General features: G+C 39.0%; 1 protein-coding gene across 1 annotated transcript in view; it reads right to left on the bottom strand.

The window, feature by feature from the left end:
• Positions 1-22,084, bottom strand: part of ADAD1 (adenosine deaminase domain containing 1) — a 64,179-nt gene that overhangs the window by 36,527 nt on the left and 5,568 nt on the right. The window contains exons 9-14 of the mRNA XM_085057843.1: positions 21,742-21,979; positions 21,234-21,366; positions 16,125-20,669; positions 14,844-14,956; positions 14,189-14,299; positions 10,816-10,912 (exon numbers count right to left, since the gene is read on the bottom strand). Coding sequence (XP_084913969.1) covers positions 20,556-20,669; positions 21,234-21,366; positions 21,742-21,979 — 485 coding nt within the window. The 3' untranslated portion in view covers positions 10,816-10,912; positions 14,189-14,299; positions 14,844-14,956; positions 16,125-20,555. The remainder of the gene's footprint in view (positions 1-10,815; positions 10,913-14,188; positions 14,300-14,843; positions 14,957-16,124; positions 20,670-21,233; positions 21,367-21,741; positions 21,980-22,084) is intronic.

The raw sequence follows: 22,084 nt of genomic DNA, 5'->3' as shown, positions 1-22,084 counted from the left end.
AAAAGTTATTCTGACAGCTACCAACTGTTAATGGTAACCAACCAAAAACTGGCCATGCTGATAGGTTCTAGCACATGACCTTACCAGGAGTCAGACAGTGCTTATATCTCAGACTTTTGATATCCAAAATCATAGCAGAAGTGCCCCACCCTTTTCATTATTATTTACACAGATTTGGTATAGTTCAGCTGCTTTGCAACATAAACATGGGAACTGATTCCCTGTTACTCTATACTTCTCCCTTATTTTGCACAGCATGGATTTTAACTCATACTTTATCCTGCAAGATTTAAATGGCGAAAATAGGTCCCCTTCAGTGAAAGCAGAGGGATCTGACCCCAGAGAACATAGACTATACCTTGAACCAGACACACAGCCATAGGCAGCAGCCAGAGGAGGAGGCACCAGCAGATGGGGCCTCACGACAGGTCCTGTGTCATCTCCTGGGGTTTCCACACCAGCCCAGCCCCAGCAGCAATGGCTTCCTCTGCACAGCTCTCTGCACACTGCTCACAGCACTCAGTGTCCCTGAGAGTCAGGCGCAGATAATTTCAGTCTTCATAACTATCAGTTTCCAAAGTATCAAATTCACCTAATTAAAAAAATACTTTTATTAGAGAAAAAAAAAATCACAGGGAAAGCTTACAAACAGCAAAGCTCTTTTACCAGAAATCCTTCTGAGATTATGACTAAGATACCTGTACTTCTAAAGCATAATAATACATTGAGTCAAGGCCCACTCATAGTCTTCCTCTGATTTTTTCTTTTGTTGTTTTGTCCTTACAACCTTTCAATCATTTTCTGGATGGAAAAAAAACATCAACTCAGTTTCTGACTACAAGTAAAAGTCCTTTCACTTCTACTGAGAATTCAGGATTCTCACAAGTACTGCAGTGCAAGAGGCCCCACACAATCCTTTTATCTACAGCAGCAAAGGAAATGCTTTTCATTTTCAGGGTACTACATAGTAGGTCTGGAGTTTTCCCAAATACTATGATGGGCTTGGTTTCTTCCCCTCTCTGCTTCTACTGATTTGCAGAGAATGTCCAGGCACACATAGATTTAAAATTAATATCTGGACCTTCGTGTCCAAATTCTACACGTGGAAAACAGGAAAACCACTACTAATTGTTCAATTAACACTGGTATTCAAGAGCTGGGTATTATTACAGAACATCAAGAATAAGAAACTCCACATACAGTGCAAACTTTAGATAATATTAATGTTGAAGTTGTCAAAGAACAAACACAACTCTTTTTTTAACATCGACTAAGCTACATGCTACAGGATGGGTTGATATTCCTCCTATCAGGTGTTTGGCAAACACACATAAAGATTATTATTATTTCTTTTAACTTATGTATTTTTCCGTTTAAATATTAAATTAGGTGGCTTAAATAATTTTAACTTTCCCATAAATAAAATAATAATGCTTGGGGAAAATGAGTGAGAAAATGAACATGTGTACACCTATACAGTTATTAATGATGCTTTTGCTAACATTTCTGCTGAATATCTGTGCTTCCTGTTTAGCATCAGAAATTTCTCTCCCACAGATCTTGGTTTCCCTCCCTTTTTTCCTCAGGCGTTTAAATGGAACCTTTTGACATTTTTGTTTAGCCACACGTAGCTGAGAGTTCTGGAGGCAGTAGTACTACTGCTCTACGAGATATATTATAAAATACCCACTGTCTCATAAAATATTCCTCCAGTTTCTCTGAATGTGGAATCTAAATGTATAGATTTCCATAGATACAAGACTTGTAAAATTTTACGTGGATATAGAAACCAGCATTAGGGAAAAGCCATTTAGCCATATGGCAATACAAGAGTTAATTGTAATAAAGTGATAAAAATTACTTTTGGAATGAAGGGAGATATGCTCTGGAGATGAATATATTTTTTCAGAACGACATATCATCCTTCCTACTATTATTATTCCAAAGTGCATTATGTTATCACCAATTCCACTGGGGGGAAAAAAATGAGCCAAGATCAGGAAACAGAATGTATAAGAGAAGTGCTCCAAAGCTGTAAATCAAAACGAAGAAATTCATCAATGCAAATCACTTCTTGGTTTCTGAGAGACCAGGATTAAGACTGAATTATTCAGAAGGAGGCACCAGTAATGCAGCAGTAAAATTTCACTCTCATTTAGTCATGAAGATTAAAGCAGAGTCAGCAACTTGCCCAGGTACTGGGGGAGGCAGTGTCATAGCTAGAATGACAACATGGGAGCCTCTGAACCACGTCCCTGCTGAAGGTCACACTATACCACACTAGGTAATCCTACAAAAACCCATCAGGATTGAGCAGAAAGGAAGAAATTAATATACAGTCATCTAGGAGAACAGGAAGAATTAAGACTACATAACCCAACTAAAAAGCCAGGAGAGGGAAAACCCTGAATTACCACAAGCAAGGATATACTACACAGCACAGGGGGAAACCCCTACGTTCTACCTATGAATCACATTTGTTAATAATGAAATTATGACCCAAACCACAAAAGGTATTCTCTATCCTAACTTTTCTTTTGTTAAAAAGATAGGAAATGGGGTCAGAATTGCTACTGTTTCTCGCGCTGTAAGAGAAATCTGTCTCCAACACACAGATTTTGGCCAATAAGATTGTGAGATACTGAAAGATCAGTTTTGGAAGATCACGCTTGCAATAGTAAGTATTTGAAATGAAGTAAAATTTCAGATAGATGTTTAAGTCAAGGAACACCAAATCACAGAAAGTTTTGAGTTGGGAGGGACCTTAAAGATGATCTTGTTTCAATCCCCTTGTCATGGACAGGGAGATCTTCCACTAGACCAGGTTGCTCAAAGGACAATAAATGTGGAAACAAACAAAAACAAAAAAAAAAAACTTTCCTTGTACTAGAGCTACGTACATTACACACCATCCATATGCATATCCACCTCCTGAAATCACAACCAATGAATAGAGTGAGATAAACTGCAATCTTTTATTTCACAAATACACTCAATTTTAAGTGCTGAAAGATTCAAGCTGCAAAAGTCCGCCTGAAATCTGATCCAAATTTCAACTATATGCTATTTCTGCATCTCCACTGCCCTGTGCTTTACCAACTAGAATTTCTTGACATAACAGGGCACTTCCATGATTCAGGCAAAACAGCCCCAGTCTAAGTTTAAAGAGTGGAAAGGCAATGAACTCTTCCTGAATTTTTAAGCCTCAACCAGTATTTTCCAGAGGGAGACATTTGGTTTGGGGGTAAATGCAAACATGCAAACAAACAAACAAATCTACCACAAACTTCTGTATCAATGTCACAACATGCCACAGAAAAGTCTGTACATCTCTTACTACTCTGTTTTCCACAGTAGCTGAGTCCTTTTTCACATAAATCCAAATCACAATTGTTCCAACATGATTTCTGATCACTTCTCAGCCACTTCAGCTGTTTTTGGCAGAAAGCACAGTAACGATTTTGCTATTACACCTTCAAAAATGGAAGGGAAGAGGTGTAGTACGACTCAATAGAACTCAGTGGCTCATTTTCACACCTCCTAAAAAAACAGGAAATGGATTTGTAGATTAAAAAAGTCAGAGAATCCTCTTGTAATCCTCAGATGTTGGCATCCTAAGAAGTGACATCTTCCCAAGAACTCCTTTCTATCCTTTACATGTGCTTCTTCCCTCTACTTCTTTGTTCAAGGAAACAGTTGGTCAGTTCAACTCAGCATTAAATTTTCTAATTTTCTTAAATCCTTAGTATTTTAAAGATATTTTAATGTCTAGTATTATCAGCTGATATCTCCTTTTCTCAAAGGGTATAATGACTTGCTTCTGCCTTCTGAGGAAGTAATTTTCAGCCATAAAGTGTTTTACTAACTCAAAATTCTAAAAGCTTCTCACCAGAAAGGGGAAAAATCACCAAAAATACACATAATTCTATTAATAAGCTTCAATTTTCAGATGCTCATGCTAATAGTGGCTAATTCTTATATTTCATAACCAATTACACTATCTTGACAGGATGAGAAAGAACCATGAGCATTAAAATCTCCTTTTAAAACAGCTGGAATCAAAATACAATGCTCATTTCATATCAAAATGTGAAAAAAGTAGTAAGAATCACATTCCATCAGGCCATAACCACAAAATCTTTTGAATAGGAGATGTTTCACAGTGATGTTTCATTTCCTACTGGAAATACCAAGAGTTTTGTCTGGGGCACTCAAAAGCTGATCAAAGTCTCCTATTTTGCATGGAAAGCTAATTACCAAAAAAAGGCTTCTGGAAAAGAGGTATTTGGAACCAGTGACAAAAGCCTGCTACTTTATTTCAATATCTGGCTCAAATCTTTACACCTCAATTTAGAAACAAATGGCTTCTGTTAGATCTGTCTTTAAATGTCGAAAAAAAGATAATGTTTTGCAGTAAGAAGAAGTAACTATATAAATTTATCATAAACATAATAGCAAACAGTTTTCTAGAGTTAAAATATTGACAAAATTGCATGTTCACTTCTCATCCTGTAGCTTAAGCCTGCAAAAATGCACTGGAAAATCCTATTATCATTATAATGCATGGTAGCAGTTTGACACATTGAGTATCTACGGGGTAATTATGCTTATAGGAAATCCTCAAGTGTCCAAGATATTTACACCCGATTTGTATTTGAGGAGACTGAGGGGAAAACTCATTGGGGTCTTCAACATCCTCGCCAGAGAAAAAGGAGGGGCAGGTGCCGAACTCTTCACTCTCCTGACCAGGGACAGAACTTGAGGAAATGGCAGAAAGATGAACCAGGGAAGGTTTAGCTGAATAGCAGGAAAAGGTTCTTCACCCAGAGGGTGGCTGGGCACTGGAATGGGCTCCCCAGGGAAGTGGTCACAGCACTGAGCCTGGCAGATTTCAAGAAACATTTGGCCAATGCTCTCGGGCCCAGGGTGGGATTGTTGGGGTGCTCTGTGCACAGCCAGAGTAGGACTGGATGATCCTAACAGGTCCCTTCCAGCTGAGGATATTCTGTGATATTCATGGGCAACATCCTGCATCAGATCAAAATTCTTCACTTTTCCATTGTCCACAGGTGGAAGGTGCATTTATGTTATCTGTTTTCATGTGGGTTTTTTTGGTCCATCCCATCCTCCTCTCCCCCTCTTGTCTCTCCCCTTCAGAGAAATCAATACCTTAACATACGGATACAAATGTCACTCCATGGCCAGCAGCACAACTAGGTGATTACAGTCAAATAAGCCACAGCCATATTCATACTTGCTTCCACAACTGGTGTTTTCTGTGGTTGAAAGGGGAACTCCTCACTGATCACACATTTACTGCCCCCCACTCTACCTCATGGAAGCCAGCCTTTCTCATGTGCTGTATTTCTGATGTGCCAAATCCAAAAGATCCTTTTCTTAAAAGCTTTGAAATTGAATAGGCACAAAATGACACATTCAAGGACTCCTTGGCTCCTATTCACTCATATCAAACCCTTCATATTATCAAAATTTTTAGACTGGGATCTGGACAGTGCGGGGGGACAAAATGCTTACTCTCTCATGCATTTGGTTATGGAATATATGACTGAAGTTGCTATGATGCACTTGCCACCAATAAATCACTGTCAATCTTTCCTTCAGCAAGATATGGAAAATAAAAAGTACAGTAATTTAAGTAAGGGTGGGAAAACCAATACCCCAGCAAATTTCTCCATCGCTTTTGCTTCCATTGCCAAATTTGTCATGAAGAAAGTCCAGAGACCAAGTGAGAACTCAGCATTAGAATTTCAACCTCGCTTTCCACAGTGCAGTCTACTGACCTTCATATCTAGCCATTGAAACAGCAAATCATCCAAAACACATTGTAATTGTGTGATTTAAACTTGTACTCTGTGGTTTAATAGACTTCTCCTAATCTATTAAGATTGCAGAAATCAAGGAGGACTATAAACTCTAATTAGATCACTGTGGTCCCTTTTGAAACCTCCAACTACATGATCAAGGTTTCAATTTCCTGCACTTTTTAATACTAGTGGGGAAAAGTAAATGGTAAGATATGTGATGAGGTCACAGACCAAATGGTTTTATGGTATTTGGATACATTAGCCCACTCCCCTCAGAGTACATTCCATTGTTTCAGAAGAGCAAGCGTGAAAAATCAGTCATTTTTTCTGCAGCTGTGCTGTTCAGTCTTACTTTGCTGTAAACTGCTTCCAGAGGTGCAGAAATATAAAAGCATCTTCCCTAAACTCCAGGAAACCTTGATGTGCAAGACTTAAAACCTTAATCCTGCTGAACATTACTCTTCCAGGAATTGTTATTACCCATAATGTCTCAGCAGCATGTCCAACGTAAAGCAACAGCAGCTTTTCTCCTGTATTTATTACACTGAACAGAAGGACTTGGATTTCACTGGTCATGGCTGGGCATTATTACAATACGAACAACAAAACCAGTGCATGCATTTAGACAGAAAACACGTTCTTGGTCTGAAGTGTTTCAGACCTCTGGCAATTCTGCCACCTAAAAAGTCTCCACTGGTTTGGAATTCAGCACTCTCTGTTTCCTAACTGGCTGAGTACCACAGACACTTACCCTCCCCATTCCAACATAACCTTGGAAAAACTTGCTTCTACCAAGATCCACAGATTTTCCATAGCCTTTTATGATGCTCTTTAGGCACTAAAGGGAAGAACCCCACTGCAATGTCTGATTTCTCCATTGAGGCTGAGGACTGGGTGCAAGCTGACATAGGTGCTACCCAATCGTCCAGATCAGAGGCGAGGTAGAACAGATCTCCTCTGCAGCCCACGCAAGTGCATTTCCTTTCTGAGAAAACCAAGCTGCAGGAGGGAAGGTGACGCAAACACAGGGCTCTCTCAGCTACAGGGTCATGACGTGCCTGGAGCAGACATGCAGCTCGAGGGGCAGGGTATAAATTTAGCTCTGATCACTGTAATGATGGTGCTTATGCCAAATCAACTGAACATGACTTTTCTATACACAAAACACTTGTGTTGAGTTTATGGTTTTTGAATGAACCAGAGATACTCAACTGCTGTGCCTAATAGGAACAGATGCAGAGTAAACTCATCAAACTGTAATCTAGATAGGGAAATGTATTTTTAATAGAAACAAAGCATTGCAGACGCCTAAGAAATTCAGCTTGTCTACTACAGCACTAGCATCAGGACCAAAGACGGCTATCCTCTATGTTAATAAAATTATTTTCAACATGAGTGAAAGGAAAAAACAAATAGGAACACTCCTTAGCTCTGAATCCCACTGACAAAAAGGATTTTCCTAGCAAAAGATACTTTTTCTTCAGTTTCACGTTGAATTCCATGTCATGCCAGGTCACTAGTATGGAAATTTGCCCTTGTAATCACTATTAAATTTGCATTTGTACTCATTATTTCTGTGTGGTATCCCTTAAAACTGTCACTGTTGAAAATTTGGCAAATGGCAATTTCCAGGTTTTTTTGGTGAAGAAAGGAAAGGGATACAGTCCCCTCATCAAAATCAATCAAATTTCTGTTGTTTTGTTCAGCAAACAAATAGGACAGGAAATAAAGCCTAGAAATTTTGCCCTAAGTTTCTGATTGTGACTACCTTTGGAGAAAGATGCAAATTAAATGGATTGTTCAGCTGGAGAAGCACAGCTCCAAAATTTAAGGAAAATAAACTGATTTTCTCCTCCCAGCGATATTTAGACTATTTCAAAACAAATCCTATGTATCTTCAAAAGAACTCCACCAAATTCCACAGACAGAAGGTTTGGCTAACATGGACAGAGTAAGAGGAACACAGGAATATCAGACTGGCCTTGGGTATGACAGTGGGCAAAGTAAGTACGTGTGGGGAAGCCCCTGCTGCTCCCCAGTAAATTCCACACAACCAGGCTGAAACAAGTGGGAAAAGTGAGCAAAGGGGAAAATGGAATCAAGAAAGGGAACTTTGAGAGAATGAGAACAATGTCGTAATAATGCTTGTGCACAATTCGGAGCCAGCCAGCGCTGAGGGGATACCTCAACACCTTTTGTCCCTATCTAGTGACAAATCTAGGCCATCTGCTTAGTATGTGCACTATCACAGCATTCAGCAAGGCAAAACAGGATTTTTTGTTTGTGGTTTGTTAGCATCCTGTATGGTTATAACCTGACACTAGCCTTTTGACCTAGGAGGGCAATTTCAACTTGCATTTTACCATACACTTCTTAAATCCAGACCCTGAGAACAGTCTGGCAACAACCTGGCTTGTCTGTGTATGTGCCAGCCTCTTTGCCATTGCAAACAGTAATACTGAAAAGCAGTATTTTGCCTTTGGGCTGTCTGTCCACTGCTCATTCCAAAATGAAAACAAGCGTTGTTCTAATTTGATCCACCCAGAGTAACTGACAGACCTCAGTTTCCTTCCAGCCATAACAAAGCATCTCTTTTTCTATTAGGTTGACCAGGATGTGCTGATTCAATTTCCTCTCTTCAGGACACCTCCATTTTGCTATCCCTCACAGATTTGTGCCTCATCAGCAGTGCATTTGTGTTGGTCTCTACAGTTCTGCACCTAAAAAGAAGTGTGAACCAAAACTACCAGAGGTTAACACTTGTATTATTGTGTGGGTTTGGCACTTTCTGGCACTTTAACACTTTTGGCAGGTTTGGTGCACATTGCACCACGAAGAAGTTGGGAACTAAAGTTTTGGCAACACTTCACTGCGGAGACAGTCTTTAAAAGTCCATTTGGGTGTAAAAGAAAAACGTGTGTAAACAGGACTAATCGTCCTTGTAAGTGTATGCTTGGACCTAATGAAGACAGATTATTCCTGGACAAAAAGAAGCTATTCAAGTTTACCCAGAAACCTTGCAAAAATTAAATTATTTCCTCTGTAAACACAGCACACCATCTTAATGTCCATTACATCCAGCCCTAATCCTTACCCTTTATTGATCACCCTTCCTAACTTTACATTCAGCCATAACTCTCACAGTAATTAATTTTCTTATTCAGACTTGCAATTACCCCAAACTTTACCTGAAAACAAAAAAACTGACTCTGAAGTTCATAATCTTGGCAAACTTACTTTCTGAAAAGTAAACTACAGTGACAAGAAACACCAAGGCTCCCCATTTCTGAACTAAATCCGCACCTATTAAACAAGATTTTTACAAGGACAAAACTCGTGTCAGACAGTTCCTAAAGAGAGATTAAAGTTTCTTTCCCCAAGGACAGGCTTGTTTATAACTAGAACATTTTTTTATTTTCAAAGTGTTCCCTCTTAATGTTAGTCCTTTCAATGGAAGATTACAACAAACATGGTTTTTTTGAAGAGATTCCCAGTTGTCAACTATTTCCAAGTCATTTTAGTTAAGCCTCCAAAACCAAAAGTCTTTCTTAAAAAAAACCACACTGACATTCTTGCAGGAAAAATTCACTCTAACAATTACTCACTTTGGAGTTGAGGTTTTTTGGCACTTTATCCTGAAACAGTGTCCCTGATCAGGGATAATATTCAACTAGCTAAATCCATCATTCACTCCTACATTTAAGTATTAACACACTATGGAATCCACTGTATTTATCTGAAAATTATTCTACTTGTAGCATCTATCAAAAATATGAGAAAGACTGAGCAAAGGCTTATGAAGGAAAGTGGTAAATATCTCCTTTTGATGGTTTAAAAACAAATTAAAACCAACTGTCACTCAATACTTTATTCAAATCTTACATGTTTCCACGAGTCTTCCTACTGACCAGAGTAAGAACACTAAAGGCTAACCTTTTGCCGGTGATTGCTTAGAACGATGAAATCTGCAAGCAGAAGTCAACCTCCACTACCCAAAAATTCTCTAAAACACAGCTAGAAAGTATTAAATCAACAGACCATGATCAAAAATTATCACTTTCATTAGACATATGAATTCTGCTGCGGTTCCTGTGACTCTACTGACAGTAATTTTGTACAACATGCAACTATAGTAGGAGTCTGAAAAAAACCTGCACATGAACTACAGTACCAAACAAGACATCCACAGTGACTTGAGCTGAACACTAAAGCTTTGTTCTGCTGATGGAGAATGGAAGCAAACACCTTGATCAACAAGATGCCAAATACCTCAATGAAACCACAACCTCTCCCCAAAACTCACCAGTCATCAAGTTTGCAAGGGCAGAAAACTAAAAAAAGGGGAAAAAAAGCGCAACTTTTCATATTAGAAAGACACAAAAAAATAAGTCTAAAGTGAGAGGAGTCAGATCCTATGTAAAAACTTTTCCAGACTTTGAAGTTGTACAGATTAGGGGTTTAGTCAGTGTGTGTCATTTACTCTTACTTTCTAAAAGAGAAAATGAGCCCTTATTCTTTAAATTAGGCACAAGTACTACCAAAAGTATAAACAATCCACTAAAACACCAGATGGACACAAACAAGATTCTCCCTTTCCAGATTGGTGATCCACAAACACTGTTTCCCTTTAACATAGGTGTTTTACTGCTAATTAATCTTCATTGGAAATTTAGGCAAGGCTTCTGAAGTGTTTCTTCAAGCTTTTCAGGTAGGGTGCATTTTCTTATAACATTGTTTTAGCGTAACAATATTAAATTTACAGAGAAAATGAGATATAAATCAACTAACTGTTCATAGCAGTGCATTAAAACCAAACAAAAACCTCCTGCCTGGATACGCAAGCCTCTTTTGGTCTTTGAAAACATGAACAGATAAAGAGTTGATTCCAATTACACCTAGAGTCACTGTTTTATACACTCCAGGCTGTAAAGAGGACTGCAGAGGGAAATGTTAAAAACCCCATGGGCAAAGATGCATGGGAGATCATTACCTCAGTGGTATTAGTTCTTTAGCAAACCTGGCTGCAAACTGGCTGAAAAAAATAGACAGAATGCTCAGGCTTTCTTTATTTCTAAGTTCTCCAAGACCTGAAAAAGAAAACAGTAGAAAGCTGGAGAAAAATTGACAACCCAGTGCTTAGCAGCTCATCTCTGCAGGCCTAACTCCTGTTTGATATTGCTTACTACGAAAAGTAAATACAAGACACAAATTTAAGGTCCAGAAAAATTCTGAGACTGCACAAATACTACAATACCACAAGCTAAAATAGCTACTAGGACTTCTGTATGGCCACACACGTGAAATGTTTGTTCTTATTTCAAAACCAGGAAATGAAGACCTTCTCTAGAGCTGAGATTGCACTGCTAAATTAGTATCAAGTGAATAAGTAAGGAATAGAAACATGCTAATAAAAAGATTTATAGTAATGGCTGTATAGTAATAGCTGTAATCCAGGCCAAAGCGTATTTTAACCAACTTCTAACAGATCCACTCCCGCTCTGATTACAGGATCAGAACATGCAATGTGAGTTTGCATAATGCAATGGTGGGTGAAATAGTTACCCACCCAGTCCTGCACATCCTAAATGCTACTAACTTCAAACCACAGTATTGTGCAAACCAGAATTTATTCCACAGATCTTCGGCAGCTGAAATCAGTGAGCAGAACCGCGTTTCACATGTCAGAGCCTACTAGGCAGCAGGGGGAGTATTTGGCTCAGAACCACACTCAAAATGAAGGAAACCATGAATTTTGAACACTTCACTTCCCAATTCAGCTAACAGATGCCTGAAGCAGAAAGGAAAAACAGTTTAGCAATACCATGCCAGAGTTCAGCGTCAAATGACTGCCTACTCTCAACTTCAGTGCTGTGATACACACCACAAGATGCAGCGGGTTAGGTATCAGCAATAAAATCTGCAAACATCTAAGAGCAGTGCATTTTCATTCTAAACTAGAGAAAAGTGAAAGTTGCACATAATGAAAAAAAAACAACATTAAGATACATGGCAATAGAAAAAATGGTTTAACATGCCAAAACCAAGGAATTCTGCTGGATGTTTTTCACAAATGTTTCAAATTTGATGCTATACAGACTGAGTTAGGCACCTAAGCTTACACTGCCTTTGCGAAAGATGACAGGTAAAAAAACCACCTTCAGACAGGAAGCCAACTTTCTTCCTGTTGTTTAATCAACAATTATTAAGATTAGAAGGCTCCTTTCTTCTTCACTAAAGTAATGCCCCAGGATTTGTGAAAGGATAGATATAGACAGAATGATTAAATGATACACCTTCAGGGCAGTATTTTGTATGGCTCAAGTATATTCTATGGCCTGTTCTATGGGGGAGTGGGACAGTGCACAAGGGAAAAAGTGTTTCATGCAGAAAGCACAATGAAAGGCTGCCAAAAGTGAATGTGGGCTTCTCTTACACCAGTGAATGTAGGTAAAATCCCTCCTGCTTGATAAAAATTCCAAAGTGTCATCAGGGGAGGAAAAACAAAAGTAATGATTCTTGCCATACAGGTAGAACATGAAAAAATGTGTAATAAAAAGTCTTCTTCATGACGCCCCCATCTTTTTCCCCCCCAGAAAGAAGAGTATAAATATACTAAACAGCTTAATGACAACTTAGCAGCTCTCATCATACATCAGAACTCTAATATTGGCATCCAGATAACACTGACATGATGTGCAAAGTCCTCATCTTTGGCTGTATTGCAGCAGTAATCCTCATGACTGTAGCTTATGGAGCACCTCCTAAACCTACACAATCACCCATCGAAAAAGTGGAACGTCTTAAAGCTGCAATAAGTGATTTAAAACAACTGGAAAACTATGAGAATGTAAGTGGTGATTTTATTTTATCTAAAGATTTATTTGCATTTATCTTTATGTAGTTTTTTTCAGAAAAATTAACCTTTTTCCCCCCTCTTCTCTACAGAATTTTCTTGACTTTCACACACCAAATGACAAACAGGTGAGTTTGAATTTTCTGTTCAGCTTAAGTTCAATTTCTTAAAGAACCTTCTGCTTTTGATTTTTATTCCCAAACATTAGAAGGCTGATATACAATATTATCTCATTGCCTCTGTGCAGTAAGTAACACAAAATCAATACTTCATATTCATCTTGCTTAAAACATTGTTGAATTTTCAGGAAAAACGTGGTTTATGAACAATTTAAAGATGGTAGAAGATTTGCAGGAGGCAACACTGTTGTGTTAACTCTAACACAGGAACAATTCGGAGAATGAAACCAGACTTAGAAATAGATTAAAGCAGTATCTACCTGAAATCAACCACATTTTATCTAAACTAGAGGCAGAGCCCTTGCTAGGTTCTGTTTAAGATGTTACAGTCCTTTATATCCCACCAGTGATGAAATTCAGTTATACTCAATTATTTTCAGGATAAAACTTTACCAAGCCCTTCTGGATACATAAGCTGTAAATCATGTTTTATGGCATTGAGAGAGACTTAGTTCCACAAGAACACTATCATTGAGGTCACTTCTCTGTAAAACACTGCACATCAGAGTGCTGAGAGTGTTCCATGTGCAGCTCTAATGCAGACAGGCTGCTGATTTGTACTACTTGTCATCTGGTATGCAAACAGCCTGATAAACAAGAGCATGAATTATTTAGTACTGGGAATAATTAAAAACTTTGCACAAGTTAGCTGCTCTGAACTTCCAGTAAGTTTTTAATTCAGAAGAATTCTTACTTAACAACAAATTTGTTTCAGTAAAGATTGCAAGTCAGATTCTGCAACCACTTCCTTATCTGTGTGTCCCTTTTCTCATGTGCTGGCAACATTAAGACCTGACTATCTCAGAGCTCCAGGGCTTAAATGCAAATGTTTGGGGCTGATCAGAAACAAGCGCCCAAAATAGCTTGCAAAGGTGATGCATGAAGTTATTTACCCTGTTCAAAAGCCAGCTCTGATGCAGACATCAGATAGAGCAACCAAAGTGCACTAACTGAAGATGCCTCTAAGAGAGGTCACCTGTTTGCTAACACACAATTTTCAGATGACAACCAGGAGTAAGGCTCAGTTTAGGAACAAATATTACAGTTTTGTGTCCCCAAGAGATATTCCAACTTCAGGTGTCTTGTAAGATTACTCACTTTTGAAAAGTTACAGAATTAAGACCACATGTAACATCTCCCAATACAACTTTGAGGGCAACAAATAAACTGTAATAAATACACTGTAGAAACCAAATAGCTCAGTTCTTGAAATGAGGGTAAAAACAGCAGGAAATTGAGATTTTGAAAACCAGAACAAGGAAAACAAGTGACACATAAAACCATTTTGCTGATTGTTATAGCAGTGCAAGAAGACAATTCTAGAATGTTACCTGGGAGAACTGAAAGTCTTGTCTGAAGAACTTGAAGGTCATGACCTCATACATCTTCAAAACATCCAGAAGAATCTCAGTGATCTTAAGGTAGGCAAGCTTTTACAAATGCTACCAAAGAAAAGAAATAAAAAGAAAAAAGTGTTTCAGGGTTAGTGAAAAACCATGCCAGAATCAGCATGTTTATGCATCAAGACCTGTCATATCAACTCATGAAAATACAGGGTTTTATACAAATGTCCTATGATTAACTACATGACAATATCTATCTGCATGGCAATCTAACACAGTAAAACAGATCTGAGCCCTACTAGTTATACAAGCTAACATTTAACAAAATATGACATTTTCTCCAGTGAATCATGCAATGCATCTTATTCTGACAAAAGCTTGCTTTTAGAAGCCTAACAATTATTACAGCAATGGCTTTGAAATCTGTGCCATAAGTTTATGACTGGAGGACTCAGGATGAATGTAGTGTGCCCTGACATACCACTAAAGTAAAATCCACGGCTAAGAGATCCTTAGCACTTCAGGAGTACTCTTCAGGTTACAACTAAGGGTTATTTTTTGTTAAAGGAAAAGCTTTACAGAAGTTGATGTATCATTGTTAAAAGCAGCTTGCAAGAGTATTACCACCAGTCAATAAAATCACCTGTATTGCAGGGCTCTGATTCCTCCGAACTGACATACGAGAAGTGTGCAAGCGACGAGAAGAAAACATTTCCTGAATTTCGCCAAGAACTGATCAGCTTCCTGCAATCTATGCTGAGAGAAATTATGTAAACAGTTTTATTTTTACTGCTACATTATTTATTGAAATATTTAATTATGACTAATTTATGTATTTTGCCCTGTGGGATACCACTAGCTTGCTGTCCATTTGGGGACCACTAAATATTCTATATGTGGGTGGTTAAGACAGTCTGTTCTAAGATCACAATTGATCCTTTCTGTAAGCCCTAAGGGCTCCAAATATTCTTTGGTAAACTCATTCATTTTCACTTTGTCAACAAACTGAGACAACTATTTATTGAAAAAGCTATTGAAAGTTACTTGTAGATTATATTTAATAAATTTCGTGGACATATAAGAATCATGTCTGGAATTTTTTTGTTAGATGATACTGTCTTTTTTACTGGTGACTTTAGTACTCTGTCTTTTAAAACACACCAAAAACCCCAGTGAAGCATTTAGCAGCACTCAAGTGTACAGGTATACCAAACTCTAAGCAAGACACCAGAAAACAACCTTTTTTACGCAACATAAAATACCAGTTTCTGCTGGCATAAAGTACAAGGTATGGAGAAAGAGTACCAAATTGCTTTCCCCCAAAAAAGAAACGCAAAATCTATTTTTTTCTGAGCTGTGCTACTTAGCCACATACGCTTTCTGCAGGACACGCTTTTCTCACTGGTGTAAGCAAAATATATTCTCAAAAAATCTTCAGAGACAGGGAATCATGAAAGCAGTAACACAACTGAAATAGTAACTGTGCAGGTAACTGAGGTCCCAGAAAAACAACTAGCATAAAATTGATGATTAACGTATAAATCCACGTGAACACACACTGCACTGTCAGAAATCTTCCTGTGGAACTTCAGAAATAGCCTTACTTCAAATGAAGGTGGAGTCAGTTATGTGACACTGCAATTTTATGCAGAAAGAAACAATGTAGGAGCATCTTTTATGATACAAAAGACACAAGTCAACGCTAACAAGGCTGGATATAATTCATCAAAGTAAGCCTACTACAACAGTTATCAGCTATCGTTTAGTCTTTGATGTGTTTTCCTGGTGGGTGTGGTATGGAGTACTTCATCTTACACTTTTAAAAACCAGACTAAGAATGGAAAAAACAACCGTTTCCTTGCATGCTGCGAAGAGAAAATAGGCGTTAATGACAGCTTTCTGCCCGAACTGGGAAAATACTCACTGCACTGGCGTCTGTTTCTTTACCCATCGTCTCTTCCCACAGTGAAGGAGTGCTCTGTCCCCACCCACAAGGACTCAAGAAAGTAAATACTGTCAGTCACTTCAGCCACAAACAGATAAGCTCCACCCTCTCCTCAAATCAGATGGCAGTAACAACAAAAATACCTGAATACAGTAGGACACGGAAAACAAGAAAACAGGCAAAAAACTTCTGCATACAAATTCCTTCTACCTTGTAAATCTTTGTAGAAAAATCCTTTACTTTACATAGATTCCTTCTTACTCCATAAATTCTTACAAGCAGCATGCAGAAAGGAACAGCATCACACACAAAACACGGCTTTGCAAACAAACCTGCTCCAGTATCCCCTCAGACATTTGCCTGCAGTGCTGCCCCAGCTCTCAGCAACCAGAGAGAGGGTGAAGCTCTCAGGGCACACAGGTCTAATAAATGAGGCTTCCTTTATCATTTCCTTAAGCACAAGGACCCTCAACTTTGGCAACTCCTACCCTGGAGTCAGTCTGTGCAGCTAGAATAACCAAGTCCATGTGGAATAACCAAGATATTCTTTAAGTCCCTAACAGTAAGCACGAGGCAACATAGAAACAGTCAAATAGTTCATAAAGCAGGAAAGGATGGCAAAGAGATACTCACCCAGGCATTAATAAGGAAAGGCAGAAGCTGGAGCTCACTAACACTTTCTCAAACACAGAGTGTGAAAATATATACTTTCTTTGGCATTTAGACTGCATTAACTGCTTTGGACTATTTTGAGACAGCTGCAGATTTACAGTCACGGGAAGAGGACGCTTTGACTGACCTGGCTCTAGTTTTGGGGAGTGCCACATCACTTGCACAGTAGCCATGCTCTGCCGTGGATTTCCAAAACATCTTCAGGCTGGCCTACTCCCCATGTAGCACCTCCAGCAAGCACTTCAAGACACCTTTTCAAAGAAATACTTCTATAAAGACTGCTGATACATAGTGTTAGCTGAGGTGAGAAGAAGGTGCTTGTGTTACACGTGGTTGTAGACATTTACCTAATCATAGGCACATTCACATACTTAAATAGTACCTGCAGGATCAGCTCCTGTGTTTGCCCAAGCTTTAAAATATGTCTTTAGAGAAAAAAGATGTTAAAAGCATCTGAAAATATACAGTAAGGTGAACTTGACCATACACACCTTCCCCTCTAATGTTTTAAAAAAGTCATCAGAATAAAATAATTTCAAAAATTGATTTCCTGAGCCAACTTCTCCTGCTGAATTTGCACAGCTCTAGTATGAAACTAAGATGTATGACATGTGCCATGACAGGCACACATAAACATACATACATACATATATGTAGGGTGTGTGACATACACAAGACACAACATCTATGTGACATGCATTGACCTGTGAAAGTATGCAGTCTGAGACATGGTGTGCCACAATACATTATAGAGTGGATTAGTCCTGCCTGAAGAAGAGGCAAAACCATTTGTGTGAGATTGTTTTTGATCAAGAACCTGGATGCAGTTGGTGGGTAATGCAGAGACAAGAGAAACACAACATGTACCTCAAGGGGGATTTTTGGGTGAGAAGAGTCTGTAAGGCTGAATGATAAACTATATGCATTGTGTGTCCAAGGTGAACAGAACCCACAGTGATGGACTGAAGGAGCCCAACAGAGATCCTGGAAGGATGGCCACTGACTGTGGAAATGGTGCCTGTCCTTATACATAAAAAGGATGAATAACGTTCTGGTTCCAGCCAGAACATAGTTAATTTTTTGCAGTAGCCAGAAGAGGGCAGGGTCAAGCCACAGCAGGCATCCTATACCACCTCACATCATTGCCAGGGATAGGGGAAAGAGACTACTTCCACAGAGGAGTTCCTTCCGGTCGAGAAAACATAGTGGAGGGAGCTGTCCACTCTCTATTACTGGGTATTTTTTGCCCACGTGAACCATTGCTGTTTGCAGTAAATTTTTCCTATGTCAATGCCGTGACCTTTGCCTTTCTGCCTCCAGCTCTCATCTCCATCCCACTGCAGAAGGGATGGGGAGGGGGAAACTGGAGGGAGTGAGAGCAGCATGTGGTTTGGAGAGTCTGGCTGGGGGCACTGAATTGGTAAGTACCATTCCTAAAGGTCACTGTGTATCACTCCACATGTGTGGGTCACACAGAGCTGCAGGAGTGGAAAGAACCCACCCACACACCACACCACCCTTTCCGCTATCCATGTGGACATGTATTCTCCCTCCTGAAGCTCAGTTCTTCCCAAGCAGGGAGGGGAAAGGCTGAGCTCAGCCACAGGCTGGTGCTCACAATTCTGTGTCTGCTCTGTGCAGGCAGCTGCATCTGGATAATGCACACCTTGTGTGCATGGATCTGTTGGGAATTGCAGCACTCTTGACTCTCTCAAGCTTGTAGGATCATACCTTTTGGAACTACTGAAGTAACTGAGGAAAAGCTTGGACACAACACCTACATGCTTCTGCTTACTACCTTCGTGCATTCTGCATCTGCTGTTACCTAATCAAAGAACAATCCAGATTAAAGAACCGGACCTACACTCATGCCATCAAGTCATTTTTCAAGGACACAGGGATCGTGTCCAGCACAACACATCCTTTTCACTAACAAACCTCTCTCTTCCTAAGGCAGCACCTAAGGTCTACAGAAATTTCAGTTTGCTGTTCAGTTAACAAAATGGCTCAAGTACACGAAAAAGCTCAGTACTTCTACATATTTAAGGCTTCTAGGTTAACTACAGGAAATGCCTTGGTGCTGGTATCTCCATAGAAGTGTTTTCATACAGAAAAGCAACCCAGAAGTGTACAAAATTCGAATACACGAGTGGTGTTATGTGTATATTAGATTTGGTATGTATGTCACTTTATAGCATGTATATGTATGTAGATATAGCTAAGACATTGTCAGGAACATTTATTGAACTTTTAATACCCCTGGAAAAAGGCAACACTGTGACATAGCCTGGAATATGGCTATTCCCAGGCATTCTTAGAAAACACTCCATGGAAAAAGACATTTGTGGAGCACAAAAAACTGAATATTATCACACAACTCCCCAAAGTTAAGGGACACTAACAGAAAACAAGAGAGCAGATTAGCCAAAAAATGGTCAAGGACGAAGTAGTAACAAGTCAGCAAGTTTCAACAACTTGTAAATTAGCCTAAGATCATCCCCAGACAAGACTCCACTAATCAAGCTAGAAAACAGATAAAGGGAGAACACCAGAAGGAGGAATTTGGTTTAGAATACTGTAACAACAAGAAGCTGCAACAGCACTACAGTATTACTGATGCATGAGAACACTGCATAACTTAACTTCCCACTCTTGTAGGATTTACAGAAAAGAAGGAACATAATCCAAATGAACTGCCTGGCTTGAACACACCAGGGTTTCACAAGACCACACCAACTCCGAGCATGGCAGTTAACGTGCTCCCAAATCCTATCACAGTGTTACCAGAACTTACAAAAAAGTAAATTCCCCTGTGACAGACACCATTTTTCAGGTCACTGTGTATGCAGACAATTTCACTAGGGCTTGCCAGTGCAGTCATGAAGTCATCTGAGGGTGCAGACAATTTCACTAGGGCTTGCCAGTGCAGTCATGAAGTCATCTGAGGGTGCAGGAACCCAACTTATCCACAAGCAATAATGCTGATGGGGTTTGGGGCAATCCATAAAAGCTGAAAAAAATCTTGTTTCTGGTGACTTCTGTGCTACATTGCATTATTTTATTATTTATAGCTTTGAAACCTGCTTAATACTTTAAACCCACTACCAGAAACAGTAATTGTCACAGAATAGTTGAGCAACAGCTGGTCCTTCAAGGCTTCACATTTCGAAGTACGCAAATAATTTTTTAATTCCTCTGCCACGAACAACATAAACTACAAGCCACATGGCAAATCCACATTAAATAAAACTCTTAGCAAAAGATGGATGTCTACCAATAAAGCACAGATTGATCATTTTTGTTCCTGAAAGACTCTCACATTAGTATGCCATTTTTTAGAAGAAATCCAGCTTTTAGTCATCTTTTTTCTTTCTTAAAAGTTATGAAAAGGGCAAGAAGAAATCAATATAAAGAAATACTGAAACTATCAGGAAAAAAAACATGTTAACTCCATGGGGTGCAGATTTGCAGGAGTCGGAATGAGAATGTTGAAATAAGGTGGCACTGGGGGGCAAAGCAGAACAGATTTACAAAGCTGTTGGATACTCTCATCTATGAAGAAACATCAATTTTGGGAAAAGACTGAACTTTTACAGGTGGTTTAACAACTGCATTTAAACTGACAAGAAGCAGTTCTGGAATTGTTATCTTTCTGTAACGATGAACTTAAACATTTTACTAATCAGAACTATATTTACTGAAACAGATCATTCAAACTGACTTCACATAGAATCCACCTCAGTCACTGAACTGCTCAATATGTGGAGACTTCACAATCCATGATCCATAACTGTGTTGCTCTAAGTAGCTCTGCAGCAAGCTTTTAGCTTCTTGGTACAATTGAGATTTAACCTAAAAAAAAAAAAAAAAAAAAAAAGAAAGAAAAAAAGAAAAAAGGCAGACTTTGAAAAATCTCAAGAACAATGGTTACAGACGTGTGTGTTCTTTACCACCAACATAACGTAAGCACAAACATGGTAAAAATGATACCTATAAATCTTGCAAGTTCCCTCAGCTGCTGACAATGAGTTTTAGACTCTAAAAATACATTCCTTTTATATATTTGAGCATTTTGGGATGAGAAAATTGCTGACTGTTCTGAGTTTTTCAGTGTTTTCAGTTCTAATAGTATCTTTATACAGAAAATATAAATTATTCATTATCATTCAATGCAAATCTAAACACATGAACAGTCAATTAACAAGTGACTTCACTTTAAAGTAGTTTCTGAATAATTTCAAAAATTGTCTCTTCCACATTTTGACAGGAGCTAAAAACGAAAGATGCTTACTTTACACAAGCTGTTTACCTGAACTCTTCAGCAAAACAGAAAATCACCCCTGGCTATCAAACCAGGTTTGAGAATAGCCACTAAGAGACTCCTTCCTCCAACTCCCCCTCGCTGTGCCAGCTCACCTTTGCCTCATAGTATGTTGCAAACTGAAGCAAATCAGCCCGTCCTGCTTCCCTGGCGAGCATCCTGAACCGGCTGAACATGGCGGCCTTGCACAGGCGACTGGCCAGGCAGGTGCCACTCTGGAAAGGGGAGCTGCAGTCGGAGTGGGAAAGAGGAGAGCAACTCAGGAACAAACACACTACAGGGACATTGCTTTCATCATTACAGGGTTATTTCCCCTCCCCCCTATCACTTTGTGAATGTCATCAAGCTGGAATCCATCTCAATTAAAATCCTAATTAGTTTTATGCATTGTAAAAGCTAAAGCATTCACTACTGCAGACAATGGACTACAGATATTTCCATCTTGGTATCTCACTGTGAAGCTACAAGATCTCTAAAACTACATCCTAACCACAGGATGCAGTCAGCTAACACAGGAGAGAATCTCTCATAGCTTAGAAACTGAACACTCCAGTGAACCAGCAAAAACCCATTATTTCCAACAAAATCAAGACAAAAGCTGACCTTTCAATGGTTTTCCCACTTAATCCATCCACAACCTCCAGGGATGCATCTGATAATGTCCAATTCAAACTAAGCGACCACTGGCTTAAATTTGCCTGGATTGGCAGTGCAGCTTTCACCAAGTAAATATGAGATCTGTTGACCAGGTAAGGCACGGGAAGCTTTGATATCAGCTCATCATCAAGACGCTGCTTTATAGTTATGTCCAGTCCTTTTGTATCCTTACAACTTCCATTTCCTAGTAAACAGAACAAGATCACTCACACATACCAAATAAAAAAGTTACTACAGATGTTCCTACATTCTTAGAAATTGTATTATAGCCATTTTTTCGCAAGAAATT

The sequence above is a fragment of the Lichenostomus cassidix genome, chromosome 4 (assembly GCF_008360975.1).
Source record: "Lichenostomus cassidix isolate B80296 chromosome 4, HeHo_3.0, whole genome shotgun sequence".
Taxonomy (NCBI): Eukaryota; Metazoa; Chordata; class Aves; order Passeriformes; family Meliphagidae; genus Lichenostomus; species Lichenostomus cassidix.
The sequence above is the reverse complement of the archived record's forward strand: the minus strand, read 5'-3'. Positions and strand labels throughout refer to the sequence as shown.